The sequence below is a fragment of the Symphodus melops genome (genome assembly GCF_947650265.1).
Source record: "Symphodus melops genome assembly, chromosome: 20".
In the NCBI taxonomy this organism is placed as follows: domain Eukaryota; kingdom Metazoa; phylum Chordata; class Actinopteri; order Labriformes; family Labridae; genus Symphodus; species Symphodus melops.
This window is the reverse complement of record NC_136710.1, coordinates 19,032,564-19,060,128: the sequence shown is the minus strand read 5'-3', so window position 1 is coordinate 19,060,128 and position 27,565 is coordinate 19,032,564. Positions and strand designations below refer to the sequence as shown.

Below are 27,565 nucleotides of genomic sequence, written 5' to 3'. Positions count from 1 at the left end.
TTTATAAGAAAGTACTTTTTGATGTAAATGTGTCCTCTTCACTGCTCACTCTCGGACTATATATATATATATATATATATATATATATATACATATATATATATATAGTTTCATGAGCAGAGACAATGGTTTGTCTGAGTCTGAGGATGAACAGACCTGGAGCTAAACTGCAGCTGCAGTCAAAGTGTTGTTGTGCTCGTAGCAAAAATAAAAAGGTCATGAATTATTTGCATGTGTTGGTGGCTTCACGTTGCTCCGGGGAGCTTCGTCAGGTCAAAGAGAAGAAACCCGGGTGACGTCATGGACATGTTTGAGCAGAGAGACGGCTCGGAGCAGAGCTGGAGCGGAAGGAAAAGGTAGAAAGGAAGAAAGAGCCATCTGTTCTGCTCTCGCTTGTGTCCACCTGAAGGATCGAAGACGTCTCACTGGAAGGTAATCGAGTTGTTTGGGAGGCGGTAAGGATGCAAACATCCACCATTAAATCCCTATACTGTGTCTTCACTGTCCTGCAACAGGAACAGGTGAAACTTCCCCTCCTTTACATACAGTCAACAGTTTTAAAAAGTCCCGCATGCCTGGAAAATACAAAAGCTGCACAGCGTTGATGTGTTCTGGCAGATTTTTGCATTGCATCCACATCACAATGATGTCACGTCTGCGGCTGTCTGAACTCTCCTCCTCGCAGAAAAGCTCATTTGAACTCGGCACACAGAGGTTCAGTTGAAGCCTTCGCAGCAGGGAGAAGCCAATTTAAAGGAAAATAATCCAACAGGAACAACAGACACGCAGAAAACATCTTCTTTTCTGCATGAATACAGAAACATACTAAGTCAACAGGGAGTTCACGTCATTGACCCGACATGATCACATGGATGTGAGGACTGCACAGAAACATGAAAGTCCTTTTAGTCAATGTGTCTAACTGCCCGGGGACATGGGATTAACATTAGCTCGACACTTACTGTACATTTCTCTTTGAAGTTCATGGATTCATTCTCCGTGTTTTCGATGAAGTGTAGCGCAGAGCTGAAGTACCGAGGAATAATCCTCACAGAGGGAAGTTATCAACGACAAACACGCGAGTGCACGCAACCTACACAGCTCAGGAGCGTTTCAACGTGTTTACAGGAATTCAATTAATTACATCCTGACAATGCAAATCCATTTCCTGCTCAACTTTTATCGTCCTGCCATTTATCACTTCATCCCACTCATGCTTCCCGCCGTAAAACTCCTACTTTTCTGCACCCGTGTCAGCAGAGCGAGCGGAAGGCAATAACACTGCCGCCCATCCTTTGCTCTTTCACTGTAATTCATCCATCTCTTCGTCCTCTTTGTCGTCACGTGCCTAAAAGCTCTCGTATTCTTCTTACTTACACACGCACAAACAATCACGGTCAATCAATCTGCTGCGCCCGGCCTCGCTGCCTTCATCCACAGCGAGGGAGACGGAGGAATGTGGGGGAGGACGAAAACTAAGAAGGATGAGGAAGAAAATAGAGCAGGAAAGCAAAAAGGGAGGAGGGCAATTGCAATATAAATAGCTTCTATTGGGATGTTAATATTTATGACGGTGTGGGTAAAGGATATAAAGTGAGTCCCTATATGGGAGAGAGGGAAAGTGAGAAATGGGAAAAAAGCTCAGGGTGAGAGGGGCAAGCCGAGAAAGAAAAGGAAGGTGTGCAAAAGAAGAAACTCTAAGTTCCCATCCACTACAAGTTTCATGAAAAAAAACTCTGACGGCCATTTGTACTGAACACTGTTTAACAAGGCCGATTACCAAACAACAACAGAAAGGCCAATCAACTAACCCGAGGCGGAACAGTTTCTCCAGCTTTCTGCAATGGATTCATGAGAGCAAAAACTATTTACTGAAAATAAAAACACTGAAACTGATTGGTTGAGCTGCGATCAATAAGTCTGTGTTCACAAGAAAGCATGCTCATGTTCTTGAAAACACGATAACTTCATCATTTCCAAACACAAGGCTTTTCATAAGCTAAGGGCTAAAGTGTGTGTTAGCTTATGACCACATTGAAGCTATTTCAGCTGCTCCAACCTCTGAAATGTAAGAAGCATTATACAAACTCAGACTGATGCTCGATGCTACATTCAAAGACTTTTTTATTTTGACAAAAAACAAAAAAAAAGCTGCAGCCCAGAGAAGAACGGACAAGAACCAGTACAAACTGGATTGTGGATGTGGAGTAAAAGTTGACGAAAGAAAGAATTTATCATCTAATAATAGATGAATGGTGGACGGTTTGCTTTAATAGTCTTATTTAAATTTATTAATAGGAAAATAATGAATGGACAGATGCTTGGTTTGATGCAGAGAGCAAGTTTCTGTTTTCACTTGTTTCTATGTGTGATATTGAGCCTGTAGCTCTACATCTCACCATGCTCCTGCTATTGGCTGTTTTCTTTGGATGTAGTAAAACCTCTATCAGCGACTGTGTTTGTGTGTGTGTGACAGTAAACCCACCGCGAGACATAAAACATTGAATTTGTTGAGCTCAACTTGGCGTGCATTAATCAGGAAAGGACAAAATAAAGGAATTAAAGACAGTCAGGTTTATTTTTAGAAACATTTACACAATGAGGCCAGTCAGAGCTGATGCGTCTGCTCTGCCTCCGCACGGCATGCTAACACTGATTCAAATTATCTTTAATGTCAAATTAGGATTCATACATTTTCAAAACGCGTATTATGTGGCACATAAAAAAGCTGAGAAATATCGATTTCATACTCTCCTCCCACTGTTTTTTTTCCTCCCCTTCTGTTCTCCGCTGATGTCTCCTCTGCTCTTATATTCTCTTCGGTCTACTTCAGCCGCATTGAAATATTTACCAAGCTCCATTAAACTCTAGACTGCAGCAAGCACACCAGGGCTCTAACATTCAGAGACAAGCACGGGGCGGCATTTACATCCCTGCAAGAGCTGCATGACGGAGAGTTCAGAGGCTGGCCTTCCTCCGGGCTGCTCCGGCTGATAGCAGTGTGAGCCAATTGCTCTGGCATGCAGCCTATTGATCCAAATTGGTGGATCCGGGTCAGGTCAATCCATTTAGGCCGGCCTGTGAGAGGCCGCGAGGAGCAGTGTGGATCCCTGTAGGCCCTCCGCCGTGTCACCGCAGGACAACACGAGCCCAGCTGGACGGAGCGTACGGGTCAATAGCTGTGATCAATGCTGGGGCAAAGATGATCAAAGCTAATGTTATGCTATAATCTGGATGGACTGTGGCAAAATGATTTATCGGGCTGTGCAGGGACCTGCAGCAGCAGCAACGTGGGCGGAATGTGCTCTATGTCAGAGACGGAGTGGAAAGCATAGCAACAGCGGAGCTCGGGCGACATGATTGGCATTTTCAAGGTGAATGTCTCATCAATGTGAAGACAGAAACAAGGTCACAGGAAGCTGACAGGCGGGCCTGAGGCAAAAAACATGACCTCCATTATTAAACACTTTGCTTCGTGGAGAGTTTGTACCCAGTCACCTTCAAATCGATCTCAGAACTTATCGGCTACCATCTGATGAAACCTCTGGGAGGGAATAGAAAATGTGTCTTTGGATCACTGATGTGAGACATCTGAGCTAATGCCTCCTCTTCCATGTTTACAGAAAGTTCATTGTGACATAAAAGGATTCAGAGATGTTAACGTCGATGACAACGTGCCGTCATGTGCCGATAAAAGTTTGAATTGCACTGATTGCTTTTTATCCCATGCTTCCACATAACGGTCTCCTGGATCCAACCAAAGGCTGCTGAAACGTGATTGGTCCATACTCCCTCAACAAACAGGAAACAAAAAAAACCAAAAGTCAAGTCCTTTGCCGACAGATCCTTTGTAAATATCTGTTTGAATCGATTCACTCCAAACTCTGAGCAAAGCAAAAACACTGAATGAAGAGAATCCGTTCTCAGGTTGTAAAAATACAAACGCTGCATTTTTTAATGTTTTAAAATCAGCAATAAATTAAGTGACCTGTGAAATAAAGAAAACAAACTATATTAGGGATAATATTTTAACCATGGGCTGTAAAAATAAATCGACGAAGCCTGAGTGACGTCACTCATCTGTTCCTGCAGGGGGCGCTGGAGTCTCATATGCTCAGCCTGCCGCCAGGGTGCGAGCTGGAGCAGAGGCGGGTTTTAAGCCTCTTTACAAACCATCACGGTCAATCACGTCAGCTACAAGCCGTATGAAAAGAAATCGTCCCGTCTCTATGACAACGGCGTCCTCAAGAGAAACAACTAAAAAAAAGATGCTGACGCTCCGTAAAAACCGGCATGTTGACACGGGACCTAAAGTGGCACAAAAGCCGTGGTCAGTTTGTGTAACATGACCTTCCCTTTGACGACATCACTGCAGCAAAACGACTGAAGAATGCTTTAATAGATAACATAACAAATGACTGGAGAGATTTTTAAATGTCTACACAGTTCCACAAATATGTAGCCCAATCTGTAAATGTGTACTGAGTATTAATGGCTTGAAAGTGTTTTTGCTTGAAGACACTGTGTTTACACTCAGGCTCACTGTGGCTCACTCTCTTTAATCAAAGCAGCGCCCCACACTTTTACAAACATCCATTGTCTTGTTTCCCGTCTTGGGTGGCGGGGGGCTGGAGCCGATCCCGGTGGCTGTCGGTACATCCTGGACTGTTGGCCTGCCAATCACAGAGCCGAGGGAGACAGACAAGCAGACACACTCACATTCACACATACGGACCATGCAGACTCTACACAGAGAGGCTCCTGTCAGACGGGGATTCAAACCAGCAACCTCCTCAATACGAGGCACCACCGTGCAGCCCCTAATGCTGTAGGATTATCTGTTTATTTTCCAAATGATTCGATCACTTATTAGTACATGATCATGACACAAAGCATGCTGGGATGAGATGAACATCAGTTTTGCTTTTCTCCCTCCTTGTGTCGTCATCATCACGTCGTGTCACGTATGTGAGTGAACGTTTGGGCTCGAGGAAATTCACTTCGGAAATTCACAACCAATTTTCAGGTCTCACCGCCGTGAGGCTAATGCTAAAGAAATATTAGCATCGTTTCATGAAACAGCAGCTTCAATCAGTTGGACAAGGAGCTCAACATGAACCACTGCTCTGTATCTGCTGGGACATGGTGGACCATCCCGGGCTTTCTTCTCATCCTGATGCGTCCACATCGTAAAGTGTCTGCTACTCGTGTCCTTGAACTAGCACACAGTCTGCTGGTACAGGGAGGGCTTGTACGCTCTGTGTGAGACACAGACAGAGAAAAGCAGCAGGCGGATCATTTCACAGAGAAAGAGGAGTTCTACTGTGGCCTGACTCCTTCCTTACATGTTTGATCTCTGTCTCATACTGTGTCTGAATTCTAGTTTCACTTTGAGGAACAAAAAAATCCTGGAGAAACCCCGCGAGCTCTCGCAGATTGTTTCCTGTGCATACATTTGAGCTAAGTCCAATTTAACACCTTTCTTGTGGGTGATAAAATGAAATTTCCTCTGCTTCAAAATCACTCGCTTCCTCCTTCTCTGGCTGAGCTTTATGCCCTAACACCTGCTGTCCCGATACTTGAAATGAAGCGTGTAGGCTCAGAAGTAGAACACTGTTTCCATATGACTGCGTGGGCGGACCGAACCACTGTGGTGGAACCACCAGTCGATAACCCTCCAGCGAGTATTAGCGCTCGCCTCTGTGGTCTAACCAGCCTCCAACTCTTCTCGGTTCACACTTGCAACATCGGCGCGGGGCTTCTTATCAGCCGGTGCACAGGTCCCAGATCGGTGTCTGGGCAGAGGATGAAGTGAAGACTGCTTCTCTACGGTGCACACGACGCGGCTGCAGCGAGAGACGGAGGAAGAGGAGGCCGCGGGGGAACGAGCTAGTTCTCATGTGGCTGTGCTGTGGATTAGCATGCAGCCCTGGAACACATGCTTTTCTACGTCAAGCTGTGTCCAAAGGTCACTTTGCATATTTGTTTGTTTTTGTTTCAACGGGGAAAATAAACCCACAATTCCTTGCTGAAGCCCTGAAGCCCAAACTCCTCTCGTTGGCGTCATACTCAAGAGACCAGCTTCACTTTCTATTTTAAAGTGTTTTCACACAGCTGGGTTCTTAAAAAAAAACAGGAAAGACAAACACTCGGATAAAGCCCAAGAGACAAAGAGCAAAGTGCTACACCCAAGTGTGTCTGTAAACCTCCTGAATTATTGATGATTAATCACACACAAAGTCACAGCAGGGCCGTCACATCTGCAGTGTCAGCAACCTCAAACGGGGAAAGTAGCATGGACAAAAATACGCCTTTAAATGGACGAGGACAAAGTGACATCTCAATACACTGAGCAACCTGACGTACACTATACATATATATATATCTATATATGCTCCTGCTTTTCCAAACACGCAAGTGCAGCTCTATAAAAAGATGCATCCTGAGCTGCTACGAGAGTCTGAACCTTTAGCATGCCACATCGTTAGCTCTGCTTCATAGAGCAGCATTCAGTGGCATGCAGGCACTCACAGGGGTCTGAACCTCTCAGAAGAGAGGAGACTTCAGGAAGGTTTAAGTTTCACTAAAAACCCAAAGCGACTAGCAATTACAAACGTTACATTGTTTTTGTTTTTTTACGTCGATATCGAACTTTTCGCCCTTAAATTAGCTGCTTCAAGCTGAATCTTTGCACTTTGAATTGCCTCGTTGTTGAAATGTGCGATATAAATAAACTTGCCTTGCCTTGAATCTATTAGTACAATAACTTTCATCAGGGCCAATGACATTTCTCTAATTTCCACAGAGAGCTCCAGTCACCTGTGCACAGCAGCAGGTCTCTCGTGACAGGTGTAAACAAATAAACAGCACAAGTTCAGCTGAAGGGAAGGCCAGTTAGCCCGTGTTGGTCCTGTCTGATGTTACAGCGGGTCAAAGAGATGGAAGAGAACGATGACGGATGTGTTGGTGAGAGCTCGGTGAAAAAGGAGGCTGCAGGTCTGCTGCCTCTGTTAATACTCACAGTCCTTGATTCACTCTTCTGTGTTGACTCTGACCTACAGCACACGCCGTAGCTTTAAGTAACCTTACGCCTACGCAGAAGCCTACGTAGGTAGCGTGACGTGCACCGACTCAAAAATATAACCATGCATCGAAACATGCCCTTCAACTCCAACGGCAGCTTTCAGTCACCATGGACACAAACAAGCAGAGCCACAACTGGCAGTATATTCATCACATTATACTTCCAGACGCACCAACGCACACGCTTTCAGTACTCAGTGTACATTTTACAAGTATAAACCAGGTGAAGCGTTGGGACATTGCCTTTTTTATGTGACCAAATGTTTCCTATTCTCAGCGAAGGTTGAAGGTTTCAGGCGTAAATGTCCATGACGGTTCTTTTGAGTATGTGCGTGGATTTAACTAACCATTAACCTTTACAAATAGAGACACTATGCATGTAAAACGCTCCTCTGGGTCCATTCATCCGTTAGCACAGCGCCGTCTCCGAATGTTGAATATCCTTTCTAACGTCATCCCTGTTCATTGTAACTTAACTCAGGGCCGTCTCCCCTCTCATAGCGCTGGATAAAGAAGGTACATCTGCTTAAAAAAAAAAAGAAAAAACATCCTGTTGCCATTATATACTTGTTTTTTATTTCAAAGAAGGGAACACAGGTGACATTCAAAGGGAGATGACAGAGAGAGACACGCAAGCGGCTCTCTCACATCAGTCACAGGGAAGAATTCACCTGAAGCTGCAGGAAAATGCTTTTTATCTCAGGGATGTAATCTGAGCGTAATGTGACCACATCTGAATATCTCGCCTCTCTCTTTGAAGTTCTTTGAACTGCCAATCAGTGAAGTGCTGACAGTAAATCTGCAGTATCATTCACTCTATTACTCTTTCCCCCATCATTCTTTTTTCAACCTCTTCACTCATGTCTGTGTTTACTTGTCTCCTCACTTTGTTCTTCGGGGCTTTGTTCTTCTCCGTCTATCTTCTTTTACGTCTCGGGAGGTGATAAAGGCTTCGTCTCTCCTTTTACTTCAGTCAGTTTGCAGCAGTCCCAAGAGTTTTTTCACTTCAGCATTTATGTAATTGTTCAATTACTTTTCCCGACCAAAACTTTCTGAGAGCACAAAGTTGACTACGAGTGGATTTTGCTGGAAAAAAAAAAAATCAATGTTTGGATTTATTTGAAACCAATACATTTGATTAATACTCTTCCTAAAAGGGTCTGATTCACCTAATTCAAATTAAAATTGTGCATGAGTTTCACGGTGCACATTTCTTTGTAACCCTGAAAGGTGTGAAGCCCATGCCAGACAAGAACCTGTCAACATGTTCGAGCCAAACCTTCACAGTGCAGAAACATGTGCGTCAGGTGAGACGGCTCCAGCACCTCGAAATCAAGGACAGGATCAGCTGCATCAACGATGGATGGATGCCTTAAGAGGACGGACTTAGCAAACTGCCACATCTGTTAGAGCTGCTTATATATGCTCTCATCCTGACACAGCTCAGTTCTGTCCACACACAGAGGATGAGCTGGATGGCATAGAGAGACGTCGAGTGTGTAGTCGAGTCTTTGCAGATGTGATAGAACTTCCACCTTGTACTACAAAGCCTCTTCCTGGAGAGGAGAGCTCGTCCAGACTGTAATGACCCAGACTCATTTTAGACCAGAGTCCAAGCTTGTACACAAGTCGCAGGGTTAGCCCTGCACTGACACAGTCCTTAAAGGGATACTTCACCCATTTACCTGAAGCTGTGTATCATTAGAAACATGGTCGTGAGTCCAGCCCTCATTTTGCCCTGAGACGAGAAAAAATATTCTTTCTTTGCTTGAAAGTTTTCTTCATGTGATGCAAAAAGCGTCATATTGCATGCTGACTTTATTTACAGCTCATACTGAAGCACAACTCCAGAAAGTTTGAGCATCCCTCAATAAATCTTCCGGCTTAAGATTTCAACAATAACACTCACATGCAGAATGGGGAACATTTTCTGTCTTAATTGTACAACTTCAGCGGTCACAGTCTCTCCATGAACCAGGCCTTTAAAGTTAGTGTCTTTGTAATCTAACTGTTAAACTGCGTTCTGATGACGCGGTATGATCATTCAGAATGTTATATAAGCCAAATCCTTACTGATTCATAGCAGCACTTCTGCTGGTTTCTTGAGTTTTGTGAAAAGGTTGCTGCTTGTTCTATTTAGTCCATACAACTTAAGCTTATAAAATCATGGACGCAGATAAAAATCATGTTTTTTTTGGTTTCAGAAGACGCATGCACTGCTATATCTTGCTAAATCTTTCCAGTTAATATTTCTGCTTTCAGTGCGTTGTTGGTCGATGGTAGATGTAGAGTTATGATTAAAAATAAGGAGTCTGCACAGTGGGTGTAACCTGTCAAGTTAACTGGCTTCTCTATTCCATGTGTCTGACTTCCCTGTGCAGCTTGACACGACCACAGACGGGCTGAGTAAAAGAAATAAAAAATAAACAGGGCCTGTATTTTTAGCAGAGTAAAAGAAGGGAGAGCTGCTTGTGGGACGCGTGTTTGAAAGCGCTGCAGTGCTGTTTGTGAAAGCACAAGCATAAAGTAGAGTGCCAGCCGTCAGCTTCAGGGGCCTTGTCACAGCCAAGCACAAGAAAGATCTGCCCTGGGAAATTAAGAGTCTACTAATGGGGAAAAATGTTCTAAACCAAGTACTGAACATGTACAAAAACACCAGAAAAAACCAGCATGTGTACTGTGAAATGCACGATGCGCCTCAGGGTGAGGGGTATTTGACTTGATTTGGCAAAGTCATCTATCGACTTTGATTCCTCTCTTTGCTCTGAGATAAATAAAGCTATTAAAAACCTCGACCTCTGGAACTGTGAGAGCATTTGAGACAATTGTGTTGAACAGACTTTGCTCATCATTCTGTGTCCTGTCCTGATCGCCCTCTTGCTGATCGAGTAACTCAGACGCTTGCACCAAACTTCAGATTTAAAGAAGTGCTTGAAGGGTAACTGAACAAAAAGCCAGTCAAGAAAAAAAGGAGGATGCCCGAAGTCTGCTCATGAAGTTTTTATCTCTTGTTTTGCTCCGAGTATGAAGTCCTTTTTAAACTCTCCCATCCTACAAACAGATTCTATCCCTGGTAGTCGATGTATATCTGTGTAAAATAATGTGTTGTGGAGCCGTCAGTGCAGTGATTACAGTAAGATTACAGTATAGTGTGCATAGCTTGTGATTTTTAGGCACTGGTTGTAGCTCAGTTGGTACAAGCAGATGCCACATGTACTGTACAGAGGCTGCAGATCTGGTCGCATGTCTATCTAAATCTGCATGATCAGTTGACAGCAATGAAACCCCCAGGAACAACTTTGCAGCCCCTCATTGAAGATTGCTGCTTATCTTAATGTGTCCATGCTGGTTCAGCTGATGCAATCCAGGCTGAACATAAACAACACTCACAGCTCTTCACTGCTAGCAAAGCATGGACCACTTTGCGAGGGAGCTGACAGGTGAAGACGAACATATTGTGAGTCATAGTATGTTGCCCTCGGTGTGTAATGAAGGAAGACCACCTCGTATGTTGTGCCTTGAAGTATGAGCTTCTGACGGCATGAAGCCAAACAAGTTAAGATGTCAGCTGCCACACACAACAACAAGCCCGTTTGATTACTTCAGAAAGAAGCTTCTCAACTGTTGTGCACCTGTGTCCTTAAAAGTTCAACTCGCCTCTTTTGAAGCAGCTGACAGAGCTGCTCTGAGTAAAACAGTGCACACTATGGACGCTCGGCAGGAGACAGGGTTAGTTCTGACAAAGTACAGATCGAGGCTGGACATCTGAATTATTACAGGACACTGAGTGTCAATCTTGCACAGCAATTTTTATTGGGATTTTTATTCTGAGGGAGTCAGCCATCTTAGCAAGTTGCACGTTGCAGTGTTTCTTCTTTGAAAAGTAAAAGACAAAAAAAAATACAACTGCAACTTCATTGACCACACAGTCAGACGATGATGTTGCAGATGTTGTCTTTATGTAAGCTAAAGGCCGTTATCAAACCAAGCCTATAATGGTATGAATGCAGACAACCCTTTATTTGAGTGACATAAAACCATAGTTAAACAAAGTCCCAGGATCCTTGGGGAGTTAGCTCCACAGCTTGTTGCTGTATTTATCCCCTCCACCTTAATGAAGGAAACATGACTGAGATGTGGGCGTGGCGTCAGGGTTCACTCCCTCCCTAAAGTTTGTCATATCTGGGGACATCTACCAATGGGAGGTTCTGATAAAAAAGTAAGGACCAATTAGTGTTTAACTAGAACCAACGTGGTTTATTGAGCAGTCATGACTCCAATTTTATAAGAAACACAGATACATCAAAAACACATTACTTACTCAAGTGTAGCTTCACAGAGTTCTTGGAAAGCAAAACAGAGCGTGTCATTGAAGAACCATTCCCATTCTTAAAAGCCCTGTCATATTAAAACAGTCCTCTGGAGCTGGTCATCAACATAGACCAATCAGATACGAAATCAAGTATGAGCTGTGCTTCGGGATGAAGAGGACCTGATTGAGGACACACACCTTGATGCCCTTTGAGGAGCGCTGAGGTGGAGATGTTACGGAGGAGTAGTCGTCCACAGATTGGTGGTGAGGCTACGTTTAGGAAGTGAACAAAATATCTTTTTTAAAAAGAATCAGGGCAGGGATCAGATTAAGATAAGCCGTTAATGGACCAAGAAATGTCTCCTAATTGAAAACACACTGGAGTATCTGAAGGGTTCTAATTTGGTCCGCTTATCTCAGTTGCCTGATATGATTTTGCACAAACATATTCCCCGACTTTGTTTGCGCTCATCCTTTACAAGACTATTTAAGCTTCATTGATGCAGGAAGGTAAATAGGGTTAAGAGATAAAGAGGATTATAAAAGTGTCTTGAGAAAAAGCACCCATCTGCTGTTTGTTTCCTAATAGCATTGCAGTTTGTGTAACATTTACTTCTTCTTCAAAAAAGGGAGAGTCATGGAAACGCTCACTGAATAACAACATTAACCGACAGCTGGAGAGAGGAAGTAAAAAACTATTATAGTTGTGATATTTTGTTGACCAATCCATGATCTTTAACTCTGAGAACGTCGCTTTTTGTCAACACAGAAGGAAGATTTAACGTCTAATACCTGCTGAGACTGACCGTGATTGTTTGACACACTTTTAGGTAAGCTGTGTGACCTCCACATGAGCAAACGTTAGAAGTCTGATCTCGGCCTTGATTTAAAAAAATGGGCTATGATCCAACAGATCCAAAGACCCTAAACCCAATCTTGCTTCCTCCCAAAGTTTTGGATGGATCCTTTTTGAAATGAGCTCCAACGTGAGAGGCTGAATGACCCGGACATTAGACAGCTTGTGTTGTACTTCGTACAAAAGGTCAGGATATCCTCTCCTACATCCGAGCATGCAGAAAGGAGTGCTGGGCCATCTGAGGGAACAGAGATTCACTTTAAAAATGAACTTGAACCTTCATTTAGACCGCACAGTGATGCACTCAACAACAACAAAATGGACTTGTGAAAATGCCCGGCTGACAGCTCCGACAGTAAAACAAAATTGCCGAGCGATGCTGAACCTCCCGTCTGAAAGTTTATTTACGACTCTATTGGCATTGAAGTGCGTCAAGGGTCCTTGGGAGGCCTCTCCGACAAAGGGTCTTAAGCGGATCCTTAATAGAGCTCTCAATGAGGCGTCCGAGAGAGAAAAAGGGAGGGTGACATTGTCTTCGTCTGAAGACTCACCCCTCTCTAATTCCTCAAGTCCTATTGATTACACAAGGCCCCTCGCACCTTCTTCTGTGTGATCTCTTTGCACTGTGAGTAATCCCCTCATAGAGCTCACCCACCCACCCTGTGCTGTTTAGCAGTATTGATCATCGTGCACTCACACAGGTCCGTGTTTGATTGCGTGGAGGAGCAGCTGACAATCCAGATCTCTCAAAGTGCAGACGCTGAGAAGACGGAAATAAACACATGAAAGCATGCTGGTTGTGTTTGATAATCTACTCTGCAGACTAAGCCACATACTCACACCGCCTAGATCAACATGTCCTCATTCAACTGCTCTTGCTCAGATGAGTTTTTAATGTACCAGCTTGTGCATCTCAAACAGGCACACAAGGTGATGCAAAGATATCACACCAAGAAGTCAACAAAACAGCAAACAAGGTATCTAAAAAGACAGCACTTAAGGTAATACACAAAATGTCCTATGATTTGTGAAGATGAAGATCGCCCCTAAGGTAGCCTACAGACAACAAGGTCCACAAGACAGCCAATACATGATCACACAGGTAGATCACAAGTGTTATCTTACAAGCTATTAGGTAGCTTTGAAAAGTAGTCCTCATTGTGGACCACGAGATATTCAATAAGGTAGTCCAAGGACAAGGTACAAGGTACGATAAGGTATTCCAGAAGGGAGTGTCCAGGGAAGTCACATAATAATATAGGATAGAAGGTAGTCCAAAGATTAGCACAGACTGACACAATGTAGCCCATAACACATGGGCAGCACACAAGATGCCCATCTAGGCAAAAACAGACGGCTTAGCATGTCGCCAACATGGTAGTTCACAAAGTAGCCCATAAAGAATCATAATTACAAGGTAGCACAAAGGGCAAGCTAAATGTTAGCCCATCATTGAGACCACAATATATGACACAGGGTCTCTTACATGTAACAAACTGGGTAGACCACAGTAGGACCCAAAGCATATCATGATGGAAACAACAATGTTGGTAACTTACATGGCAGCGCACAAGGTGGCACATACAGTCACTTATACAAGGTAGCATGACGAGGAGAGCATCCTCACTATCTGTTTTAAGGTTCAATTCTAAAAAGCTTTATTTGTCCCCGGGGGAAAATTCAAAGGTTATCTGGCTTTATTTCTTACGAGCTTCAAAACCTGTGATGTCACTCAAAATATATTTGTTCTTGTTTCTCCCACATCTCCTTACTTACTACATGCCGAGTAGTCAGACAGCTACTGCAGAGGAGCTGTGTTTCTTGGGCTTGGTTTGAAAAGCCTCATGTATCTTGTGCAGAAGCTACCACAAATCCTACTGTCACAAAACACACGAGTTGTGTTATTTATAAATCAAATGTCATTACCTTCCTCTGCATCAGTACATGGAAGGAGATAAACCTGCTAGCTTACACTGCCTCGAAGACCAGAGAGCACACCCGTTCTTTCAGCAGCAGTAAGGCACGCGAGCGATTCCTGCAAGGCAAGAATCCGTTGAGGTTCCAGCAGTGAACGGGAGCTTCCATCACTCCTCTCCTGCCAGGCCTGGAGGTGTTTTTTAAGCGGCAGCTTGATCTCTGGCTCAAATTACCAGAAATCCTACTGTCACAACACACACTCGAACCGCCAGTCACTCTCTCTCTCTTCGCCCTCTCTCTCTCTCTCTCTCGCTCTTTACATCCATCTCTCTTCTGTCCCTAAGGGAAATTAAGATGACTTCATTCCTGTGCAATTAAATGCTTTCATGCTGTCTGGCCCTCTGTGCGATTCAGTGTGTGTGTGTGTGTGTGTGTGTGTGCGTGTGGCGGTATGTGTGAAGAAGATGAGATGGCAGATCAGCGCAGACACTTGGACGGGGGACTGAAGCAGAAAGTGAGAAAAGTGACTACATCTAATCTCCCTGTATCTCTCCATCGATTGGAGGAACCCTGGACCCCTGCGATAACGCCTGCCAATTAAACTGGCCGCCACAGTTGGCAATCCAGTCGCATCGCAGCTTAACTCACCTCCTGAACCTCTTGGCTTTCTTTTCAGCTACTCTGCTGCCTGATTTCTTCTTTTCGCTGAGGTTCAGGAGATGACTCTGGATTGAATAACGTGGTACGTGGGTAGGAGTGCTGCATGTGGCCAAATTGCAAGAAGAGGTCAGCAAAATTAAAAAGCACCACACGCCTCACTGAAAAAGGAAACTTTTAAGCATTGGCTTCTTTTTTCTATTGATGCTGTTTATATTAGCTGTTTTACTGGGGGGGTTTTTGGAGCTGCTGTAACACCCGAACTTCCCCCATCATGGGATCAATAAAGTTTGTCCTTATCCTTATGATGGTTGTCCTTCCTGTGGAATCCATGTGATGAAATAGCAGCTTCTGAAATAAGGGTATTGATTTAATCAGACGTTGCCAAGGAGCCCTTGTTTAGCGCTCATGTTATGTTCAGCTTCCTTTAGAATTATTAATTTTTATGTTGCATTGCTGAAAGCTGAGGATGCAAAGGTGAGGGGAAGAAACTGGATGTACAGCTGTCATTCAGCCAAGGATGCTGCTTTTGAACCTTGGCCTTCATTGTGCTCAGTGTTCACTGTATAAAGGATTACAGAGTCCTTCAGCATTTACACTGCAATAATAGTGAAGCAGGGTGGTGAGCGACACATCATGCAGGCGCAGAGAAATTCAAGAACAGCAGTCAGAAAATTAGATGTGCCCACACACTTACTCAATGCCACAAAGATCTCGACACAGATAGGCTGACTAACACTCTGGTGACCATATATGGTCAAACATTGAAAACTCCCAAAGTAGATAAACATGTACACAGGAAACAGGAAGGCATGGAAACACTGTCCCCATGTTTCTAATTGGTCGATGTATATGTAGATGTTTTAAATGTTTGACCTGCCACCAGAGTTCTTGTCACCTTGTTGGTGTTCTCAAAGCAACCACCTGAAACTTTTCGTGGCACAGAGAAAATATCTGTCTTTGCGGCTGCAGAGATGGCGGCCACATAATCTTGTACTCAAAGGCAGCATTCTTAAAAAGATCAGGCGTTGCTTGTTAACTGCTGCCTTGATCAATGTTTTTATGTTTGTGCTGCTGAGTGCTCCAGAGATATTTCATTGGATCCAAACTGATTGTTGAGAAAACCACAAAAACACAAACTAATCAATCCAGGCCGCCACCGACCGCCAACCGTTGTTGTGAAGGTAAAATAACATTCATTAAAGTCGCAGGAGCCTGGTGGCTTTAAAGACAGCAGTGTGACAGGCGCTCCTGAATAAAGAACAGAGCTCAACAAAAAGTCCATCTCTGCAGGAATCCTTTCCACCTTTTCTTTACAAAACTTTTCTTTTTTTTTTTTAAAGTCAGTGGAAAAAGCAAGAACCTTTTCAAGAAGGTAAAGTGATGGGCTGTTAATGCATTGCAGGGATTTCAATCCAGCTGACCTGGCCACGTCACAGCTGGAGGATGAATCCATCAGCCGAAGCTATCTGAAAACCTTTGGGACATAACTTGTGGGCTAAACTTTATGAAGAGCTTAAAAACGGCATAGATCTGAAAATACCAGAATTAAAGTTAAAGAGTTAAAGCGGTCGTATTCTTCCAGAGAAAATGTAATATTAACAGTATCAGTGTAAATTTGTACTCTGCCAGCCTTGAAACCAGAGTGTCTTATCTAATTTTAATCAGCAGTTTGTCTTTCGTTTCAGTGGATAGCTTGCTTAAATCACACATCCTTAATGAGCTATCTTAGATCAGTGTAAATATTCACAGGCCTCCAGCTCACTCTTTCAATAACACACAAGAGCAACGCTCGTTTCATTTCCTCTGAAGACAGAGAACGACTGCACTGCTGTTCACATGCACTGGGTCCTCCTACCTTCTTCTTGTTGGTGGGGCAGATGTAGAAGCTGGTCACCACGATGGTTGTCCCCGGCATCAGGTTGAGTTTGGTGTAGGTAGTGCCGTAGTCTGTGGACCTGATTGTAGAAAGACATGAAGAGAAACATTCAGAGTGAGAGGGGAAACCTGGAATCTCATGATGACAGTAGTAAACACAGCGTGGTGATATCTCTGCGATAAAACCGTTGAATACTTTGAATGCTGAATGTACAATACACTGAAGGCTCATTGGATTTTATTACCATGGATTCCATTTCCCCAAACTCGTGTATCTTCGACAGTAAACCAACAGCAGTTCCATAAAATCCCTTTTCAGGAGATTTAATCTTCAAAAAACCTCAGAAAGCGCGACCTGCCTTTTCCCTCAAACTGCCCTTAAGGCACTATATGAGCTCTCTGTTCATCATATTACCACTCTGTGGTCGGCAGCCTGAGCTCGGTGACAAATCAGAATTGGCTGGACAACTTGTCATTGCCACGGCAACGCAGCCTCAAAACGGCCTCAGGCTGGCGATGAAGTACCGGCCAGTCCCCAAATCTGGCAGCTTTAAGAGCAGGTACAGACTGCAGTGTGAGGGGTTGGAGATTGATCGCTCGAGCAGCTGGATTGTTTCTCCAGCGCGGCTCGGTCGCACTGGATCGCAGGTGATTGTTTGTGACAGCTTTTTGACAAATGGCTCAAGTTCCAGCTCAGCGAGGCTGCAGAAAGGTGACCGCATGAGCATAATTAATGTCTGAAACTCCACTCAGGGATATACTGAAGAAAAACTAATCCAACACACACACACAGGTAAACCCTTGAAATATATATTTGGACAGGTTTAGATATTAAACTGACCCCGTGTTCTGGTTTTTGAGTAGTGGTAACGATGAGTGCAAGGAAATCTTTCAAGGCCAATCCGTGTGCTCACAGTACGTCCACTGAAGAGCTCGTTTCTGCCACTCAAAGGCCGAGACCTTTGAATCAAGTGTGACTTTATTATGTGGCAGATCATGACAGAGATATAGTGTGTTATTAAAAAAAAAAAGATGTATTTAAAAATGCGAAGGAACAGGAACTGAAGGAAGAGCTATGTTTGGATTAGAGACACTGCTGCTGAACGACACATCTACTCAAAAAGTCTCATTTGAACAACAACAAAAAAAGCGTGAGAGACGATTTTCCTTCTGCTGCTCAGTGGATATAAGTTACATTATGTAAATGCTACATCTTTCTTTTCTGTTGTGTGCTGCTTTTGGCGGCTTTCTGGAGCTGATGCTGAGTGCTCGGAGGAAAGAAGGCTGCAGCATTTAGTGGAGGCTCGAGAGTTCAACAGGAGGGAGCTGGGAGAAGAGGTCTTGATGAAAGAGAGTGATGAGTTAGCACGGCAGCCTGGTTAAGGATGAGAGGATTTACTTTTTTTCGCACAGTGGGCCATCAACCAGTGATGCACACACACACACACACAATGAAACACACACACACACACACACACAATGAAACACACACACACACACACACACACACACCCGAAGCCCCGCCACGCCATTCAGCAATCAGCTCTTCCAGAGTGCTCTGGTACAGCTGGAGAAAATGGAGTGGCGTAGCAGGGGTGGGCTATTTCTCAGCGGTGAGCTGGCAAGTGTTTTCATCTCGGTCTCCGGCCGGTGTAAGGTGTTTAACCTGGGATCACTCAGAGGACATGGACAGATCTGAGGTGATGGCTGTGTTAACAGTCAGAGCTCAATGCTTATCTCAAAAACCCACTTGTGGACGGAGTCAGGGCCCGGCGTGTAGAGGCCCAGAGGGAGGCTGGATCATCAGGGTGTTAGAGCAAAAACACACACTGAGCTGTCAGATTCAGCCTAATGAGTCAGCAGGAGGATAAACCTTTAGAATTTCAAGTGGATGTCTTTAAGGACAAACCCTGTTAAACTGCTCGGGCTGCACAATAAATCGCAGCATGACAAATCACCAGCCCACCATTCAAAGACTGATTTTATCACAAAGAAAAGAAAAGATATTTGATGTAGACCGCGTGTGATTTCTGACACAGCATGCTGATATGTATATCCTGTTGGTTGGTTGGTTGGTCTGGGTTTGCTTTCACAGACACACGGAGCTAAAGCTAGCAATCAGCTAGCCTCAGATTAATGGGTGCCAACTGAGTGATAAAACACCCTGGCTTTATGCTGATTAAGGCACAAACTGTAAAATATCAATCAGGATTGCTTGTTGGAAATTAGAAACAAAAACTAGTGATGTTTAAAGCCAATCGATGGAGGGCGCCATGTTTAAAGGGGTTTTTTTTGTTTTTTTGTGATGTTACATGATGAAAATAATCCAAAATATCAAAGAAAAAAAAGACAATGACATACCGATCACAAGTCCATCTAATTTTCCTTCTTTTTTGTTTTACAGATATGACCGGGGTAGAGATTGATTATTCTTCGCTCTTCACCATCCCCATTAAGTGTTTATAAAGTCAGAAGGATGTGAAATGTTTCCATCTCAAGTATCCAAAGCCGATGGATAACAACCAGAAATGTCTCTCAACTGTTCAAAACTCAAAAACCTTCTGTCCACAAAAGACAAAAAGCTTTCCATTCAAAAAAAATTAGATTTTTTTTTGGGGGGGGCTGAAAAATCCCCAATCACCAATTCATGTTCTGAAAGATCACGATTCAGCTGGTGTAGTTTTCCAAAACCTCGTCCATGGCATCTTTTACTTAAAGGATACCGTGTTAAACATTAAAAAGGCGACTGGGAGATGGTTGCCATGCAGACGGTTGGGGGGGAGTCAAAGGGGGAGGGAAAGACGACTCACCACTAATAAGGCTCATTTAGGGGGGGGGGTTTGGCTGGAGAGCGCTGTGAAAAGTTCGGCGGCCCTGGCACCTTATATGGAAAGAATAATGATGTTGAGTTAATAAGAGGGCTCATTTTCTACTGTCTGCCATCCAGACCTTTGGATTAATAGAGTGGTGGGGAGTGATTGTAGATTAATGAGGAATAATTACTTTGAAACAGAGCGGGGGGAGAGGAGAGGGGAGAGAAAGAGAGAGGGGGTGAAGGAACGACTAATCTGGCCTACTCTCACAGTATACACAGAATATATACATGGAGGAATATCCTGTGCAATCATGCTCTCAGGAGCAGGTTTGTTCTTCTTCATGCTGATCTGAGCGAGGTGCAGAAAGGCACCTTCACTCGGGTCTTACTCCGTGTTATATTGTGTGTTTTATATGTATGTTATTTTGGTAGAGGACAGGCTGGTTTGGACAGTAAGTAGTGCTGTGAAAAGGAATTTCCCCAAGGAGACAATAAAGTCAGATCATTCATTCATCTATGGAGGAATATGTTTATGATAGCAACATACAAACAACAGCCTGAAACGTTTACAATGCAAACATGTTCATATTCGTTTCATGTTCCGATGACCTGCAACATTAAAAGCTAGCATAATTTAAGCACAGACTGACTTCCAACCAGGACTGAGGCTCATCTTCGTTTCTGAAATCAGGATCACGTTTACACGTCTATGTTTACACTCTTCATGTCCTTCATCCTAATCTGCCCTTGATCGACCTCGTTGGGTTTCATTTCGCTGCTTTGGAACGGTCCAGGCTTGGTTTCTCAGCAGAGCTGCACAGTCTTTCCCTTCACTGTCATTTTAATGACACGGGAGCCGAAACATCCAATTCAAGGCTTAAACAAGTCCCCATTAGATGAAGACCGCACGGCTGAAATAATAACAGGGAGGAGGAACAGAAGCCAGGAGAGCAGGGATGGGAAAAGGGAAGAGGAAGACAGACCTGCACGTGTCCATGAGAGTGGATGTGACAGAGACAGACATTGCAGGTGAAATTGTATTTTCCTTGATGCGCTTGAGAAAGCAGAGAGTGTGGAAGCACTTCTTGCACGGCGACAGGTGCTGATTCAGATTTAATGTCCTAATATGTCAAGACTGCTCCCAGCATCTGACGTCCCGGGGAAGACGGATGGAAGCGTGTCTGATGAGACTGAATACAAAATAAAGGAAAAAAGGAAACGGGAGAATGGGTATAAGACCTGTGGACAATCTATGGTCCCATTTAGACAGTAACCATGATCATGTAACCCTGACAAGTCTTGTGCTTGTTGAGGTTGATCCTAGCTAGTTGTTCTTTGAAAACAGAAACAAATAGAAAATGGATTACCTGATCCTGGAAAGAAAAAAAAAAAACATTGGTTTCAGGGCACCAATTGAAGGCTGGTTCACACGACCGGATTTTAAGATTCCCAAGTTCCCAAACCTTATTGACCACACACATAAATACTCTGAGGTTTCACAGTGTTGGTCGTACAGTGTGTGCAACATCAACGCACCACACACGAGCTGATTTCACTCGCAAAACCTCTCGAGATCAAACTTGATTCCAGAGTCAACAAATGGACGAAGAGGATGCGATAGGGATCGTTTGTGCTGTTTTTATCCTAAAAACACGTTTTAAAAAGAAGAGGCGTTGATCAAAGGAGTGGAGACAACGGGAGCATGAACTGTACTTGCTCCAATCCGAACAATCCAACATGTTGAATATCCCCAATTTGACATCGGAGCGGTCCCGACGTCCTTCCGATCAGAGAGCAGTCTGAACACACCACACACAGCAGGATGATCTTATAAGACTCTTTTAACATGATCAGGTTATTAAGATTATCAGAAGGGGAGAATCGGGGCCAAAATTGGCCTAAGTATCCTGCCGTGTGAACCAGCTTTACGCTGAGCTGGGAGATCCAGTGGACCATAGGTTTGACTCCCAACATCAGCCATGTGACATTTCACACCCACTTATTAAAAGCTTAAAAGCTGCTCGACCCATCTAAGTTTGACTCCTCTCAATTCATATCTACCGAGCTGTTTCTGTCTACTTTACCAGGGGATTGATAAGACACTCCAGTGACAAGAGTGATGAACCATGAGACACATGTTCTTTCTTGCCGGGGTGTCGCCCAGCATCCTTGAAGAATCCGTACCAGAGCAGGTTCAAGCTTCAGGCATTATCGATCATATCAATCCATCCTGCTTGTTGTGCCTTTGAGATGCGACGAAGCAAGAGATGGAAGTTGAAGTTTAATTGAGTACTTGTGGTGACCACTGTGAAAAGAGACGTATACAGATTTATACAAGTTACAGCAAAGCATCAAAAAGCGAGTGAGGCCACGTTTAGTTTCCTTTTCAGGAAGGCAAACTTGTGATCCGTGAGCCACCTTTGTGAACCTGAGACAATGAAGCATTAAGGTATGATCCCATCTGCTTCACACATGGACAGGTCATGAACACTGACCTCTTTCCAGCTCACATCTTTCCTTCAGAATTGACGATTCTGCAGCTGTTCTCTTTGCACATCAGGCGACACCTCAGTGCCGTCTATCTGTTTATTTTCACAGCAGTGCGGTGGTTATGGATGATGAAGCTCAGGGAGTCTCAGGTGGAGCCCGGACAAAGACTTTATGGCCATCTGCTCTGGCCTGATTGTGTCAAAGTCGGGCTTTATCGACTGCAGAGTGGAATTCACAATGATAAAGTATGTCTGCCACATTTGGCAAGCAGAAAAACTGAGCGTAGCTGTGGGGACTCTTTGAAAAATTATCTAAAATGCCGATGAGGATGATCACTTTGCCTCGACGAGACATTTCCAGACCTGGCAGTGACGGTCCACCGATCAGATTTAAGCCTCTGTCCAAAAGAAAGAGAAAGTTCATAGAAAGGTGTGAAGCAGTGTCGATGGGGGAAACAAAAAGATTAGTGTTGAACTTCTCTGGGCCTCGAGATGACAGAAGCGCCCTCGTCCAACACACCAGTAACAACTCCTGAAAGGGCAAACAAGCTGAAGTGTCGACAAATAGGTGAGATAGGAAAAGAAAAAAAACAGTTTCCAGACCTGGCTGTGTACTTTCATGAAAAGCGCCAAACAAACTAGCCACCCGACAGCAGCGGTTCACGTCAAGACTGAAAGAGTTTAATTCGTTGAGGAAGAAGAGACAAGTGAGGAGGTCAGTGGTTGACGTACTGAAGCTCATGAGCTCTGAAAAAGAAACAAATCTGCCATGCCTGCAATCAGGACTAGTTGTATTAAACCAATCAAGCCTCTCTACCCCATGCGTGCACGAGCCCACTCTCAAAGCATGAGCTTAAATCTGCTTCTGGACCAATGGCGCTAGAGCATGTAAGTGAGGGGGCGTGGCTTTTGAGGGAGCACAGAGGGGATGGAGAACGGATAACGAAGAGGATGCTACTTTCAAAATCATGCTAGTTTTTTTGAAAATGACCAACCCTGCCTTTAACATCGAGTCCACATGGAAGGCACATCTAGCCGGCTCTTCCCCTCGTGTGTAACAGCTGTTTAAGTGAGGGACTAAAGAAGAAGAACAGACTGTACTCCCTGAGAGCGGACGCTCAAGGGCGACATCTCCTGGATGAAAAAGTTGCACACTGTTCCGTTATTTAAACGCCATCATGTCTTGGTCCATAACAACCCAAGAGTTGCACCTGTTCATCTTTTTATGTGAGTCTCAGTTCAACATGATTAAGAGATATATATCTGACTCACTTCGGCGGTATGAGTCCAGAAATTAAACCCTGTTTCTTGTGTTTCTCTTGCATTAGTTCACTGAATAAAATCCTGATACAAATGTGTAAAAATACAAGTTTTATCAGATCTGCCCTCAAGAATAGAAGAACTTCGACTTTTAAGAACGTTGTTGAGTGGAGGTCGGATCCGCCTATTTATGATGCATTCAGGTAGCGCAGGGAAACTCAATGCTGATTGTCTTTCGAGACATACTGTATATAGTGACAAGCTGAAATGTTTGATCTATAATGGATTGTTAGCCTCTCTTCCTGTAGAGGTAAATATATCAGCGTTAGAATACTTTGGATGGGAGTTAACAGGTCATGTTTCGCTTTCTATGCACCCAGAACTACAAATGTTATTCAAATAAAAACCAGCATACTTCCAATGCAAGAAATCTGTGTCCAGATTCTGTATTTTCATGTAGCATTTGTAGGGAGAGATGTAGGTTTCTTCCATTTACAGTTATGTCTATACACAGAAAAAGGCCCATTTAGTCCCCTGGTCGCTCATCAGCATTCTCCTTTCATATCTATGGAGCACTTTTGGATTTTGAGTCCTGCTTTCGCACTTGGCACCACTTTGCCAAAGTGCCATTTCACATCGGCAGAAGGCCTTGAAGGCGGCAGGATGTCTAATTTAGCAGAGAGGACTTCTGGAAGATAATGCACCCTGCTGTCCTCTACACTAAAGAGTAGGAGGAGGGACTTGTTGATGTGGAGGCGATCAGAGCCAAGAGTCATGCATGTTGTTTTACTGAAGGATCCATTCTTGCTCATGCTGCAGTCACTCATTCTGTATGATTAGAGTAAAAGAGCTCATTTGCATCACAATCACAATACCTGGCAGCAGAGGGTGGGAAGATGTGGGCTACGTTTCTATTCAGCTTTTGTCACTGATGCCTCAGCAGCAATTGGCAAATTGCGTCTGGAAGTGCCTCCTACACCGCCAATATTCTGAGCATGCGGGCAGTCGGCCAGGATACAGTGATTCATGCAGGCTAAGGGCACTGCACAGCGGCAGATAACCTCTTCAAGTGCACAAAACCACTGGAGCGTATTTATCAGGAGAGCTGCTGCCATTTGAGACACTGTTTAGAGTCTCTAGAAGTCCCATGATGCTCGGCTCGGGATTTTCTTTGGAGAAAAAAATTACATGACTTTTCGGTTACCACAAAAAAAGGGCAAGTCAAGGTATTTAAATCCATTCGAAGGCTTTCCAAAGATATCATCCTCGTACTTTACGGACTGACCTCTTCTTACTGTGCCTCGACGAGGAGACACTGACCTCGTCCTGTCAGCTGAGATGACAATTTCTTTGACAGGAACCTGAATAAAAAGAAAGGCTAAACAGACAGATGGCGGTTGTCATGGACTCCAGGTCTCTCGCCGTTTGATTGACTGTCAGCTTCCATTACCACAGGTTCTGACTCTCCAATATCCTTAGTTTGTTCTCACACATTTCATGCACAAAACTTTCCTTTTAATCCATCTGAAGACGAGCCTTCATATAGTTCTTACTGTTACAGCGCTGAAACTTCGGCACTAAAGGGAATCAAAGTTGAACATGCTATAGTTAGCATCCTGCATGCATAATCACTGAGCAAGTTTATAACCATAAAAGGAAATGTGTGTGTATTTATAAAACGCTCTAATACCAGGAGAAATAACCAAAGTCCCTGGATCCCGTCAACAACACGTTGTCGCTCCCAGTGAGCATAATTAGCAAAACTGTATAAAATAAATCAGTGCTAACCAAAATCCTTGAAGAGAATTTCCTCGTCCTGCACATTTACAATATCAATCAGATCTTTTTTCTCCTGGATTTGTTCCATAATCCCATAACACAAGGTGAGCTGCTCGGCCTGCTGTTGTATATTTACCCATGTTTCTTTTGTGAACAGTTATCAATGCAGAGATTTTAAGTGTGCTATAGAGACTTTACAACAACCACAAGGCCAGCAGTGCTGATCACCAGAACGAGTCCAAGAGTCCCAGGAGCACTTCACTCTGGACTCAGAGCCTTAATGAGTATCCTTCTTAAAGAAAGGCCATACCTTCACGTCTGTTTTAAAGATGGCTAACAGCTACCAAACATTTTTGAAACAATGATCCCTGAGGAGAAAGCTTCAGGACGTCCACTGAAGACACGTCTCACTTTAACAAACACAGACTCAGATTGATCTTCTTGTCGTCTAACAACGTCCCTATAGAACTCTTTATTCAAGATTTCACCCTGATGGTAATCATCTGGACAGGATGTGTGAGCAGAGAAAGGCGTATGCCACCATGTGTCAGGATGGGGAATTGAACCAGCTACCAGTGAGATTAGACTGTAGCTTCTCGTGTATCAGGTGCCTGCTCCTACAACTGAGCTAAACCAGCGCCCCGGTTCTGGGTCCTCATCAAGGGAACCAGACTCCATTAGCAAAGCAACAATTCAAGCTCACATAATATATTAACAGCTTGTCTCCTGCTGCCTTCCAAGCAATTAAAACAACAAAGCCACAGAAATACAATCAAACTAAGACTACCCTTTCCTTTCAAGTGACACATTTATTCTGGAGGATCATGGGAGTTACTGCTCTTCTGCTTCCGAACAGGTTGAAGCTTTATTTTGTTTTTTAAAAGGTAACACATTCTTCTCATTTTCAACCAGTGTAAATCCATCTTAGAGCTCCTGAGAAGTGTGTTGTTGTAAATCCACTCTGATCCTGTATTTGATCATGTCTATAAACCCCTCTATTTCAGCCCTGCTCAGAACAGGCTGTTTCTGTGTCTGTAGCTTTAAATATGTACATGAGCTGTGTCTGACCACGCCCAGGCTTGGGCTTTCTCGCTTTGGCCTTGTGAGAAGGCAGACTCAGGGGAGAACAAACACTGAGAGCTGTGGGTCATTATATCACTTGTTTTGGTGACACAGACTTTGAGTCTGCTCGTGACAGAAACAAGAAAGTGGAAGAACTTTGATCTACCACACTTGAATTAAGTTCCAGGCATCTAGCCACTGAAGACATTTCAGAACTTTTAATGATTAACCATACAGACACTAAAACACAAAAATGGGGCTTTAAATCAAATTACTGTAATCCCCATTAAAGCAAAGAAAAGGAAGCGAACTTAATCCATCTTTGTGTTTTGAAGTTCTGACACGCAAACTACTTTTCCTGACTGAATCCAGAGCAGCAGAGGCAACAAAGGCGATTAATATCTCCCCTCAGTCAACGCCTTCTCTGCAGCACTGACGCTGCACCCATGTCCCAGCTGGAGAGAAACACCCAGGGCAGTAAATGGGGAACATTTATCTCGATGACATCCCCATCAGCGCCCTTAGGGACATGCACCCTGAACGCCACACGCTCCCAGACTTCACGTTACATGTATGTGTGTTTGTGTGCAGCTGAATCAGTGAAGTCTGACTTGTGCTTGGTGTGTGATGCGAAGAAGGGCGAGCCACATCTACGGCTGAGCTGAGCAGGGGATCCTTAAAGAGCTGACAGTGTTCTCAGTCAGAGCAGAGGCCGATCTGTCTTCATGCTGGTCCACTTATCTTTTTATTCTACATGTGATCCCATCACCTCTTTACGCCTGGTCTTGTTTCTTCAGCGAGTAGGAGGCAACTACAAAGATAGAGGAATCAGCATAATTGCCTTTACTGGAAAACTAAAAAGAAATGATTTTTTCTTTCGTACCTCAGGCTGGAGGAAAATACTCGTCACCCTCAGGCCTTAAACGCAATTACTGATCTCATCTGTGTGATCAAGGAGAGACAAAATGCTGACATAGTGAGAGCTATTTCTGTGAAATTCAGCACTTGGATTTCTCCTTCTTTTGCCGTTTTGAGCCTGAGAGATGTAATCCGAGCTCAGAGGCGAAATGATGATGAGAAAAAAAAGAAAGATTCCTTCACTGATAGCAGGGCTTAAATTACAACAGGCTGTTCGAGACGTTGGTGGAACTGAGAGCAGCATCGAGCCTGATAGTAACAACAGCATCCTCCTACATTCACCTCTGTGGTCCAGATGATCGACATGTTGAAGCTAGACCTTCTGATTGGCTGATGAGTTGGGCAAAATCCTTCCAGCTAAAAGGCCACTGACTTTGAATAAGGACTAAACACTGACTTTTCAGTAAAATATAAAGTTTTTAACCTTAAGATGACCGCAAATTCTGCAAGCCCACTGAAAGCAAAATCCACTGAAGGGTGACAAACAAGTCCATCTGTGACATAATGGACAGATGCCGGAAAAACGCAGGAAAAAGCAC

General features: G+C 43.9%; 1 protein-coding gene across 7 annotated transcripts in view; it reads right to left on the bottom strand.

Moving 5' to 3' along the window:
• sorcs2 (sortilin-related VPS10 domain containing receptor 2) overlaps positions 1–27,565 on the bottom strand; it is a 277,922-nt gene that overhangs the window by 148,424 nt on the left and 101,933 nt on the right. For all 7 annotated transcript variants that reach the window (XM_079370958.1, XM_079370959.1, XM_079370960.1 and 4 more), the window contains exon 3: positions 16,684–16,783. In XM_079370958.1, coding sequence (XP_079227084.1) covers positions 16,684–16,783 — 100 coding nt within the window. The remainder of the gene's footprint in view (positions 1–16,683; positions 16,784–27,565) is intronic.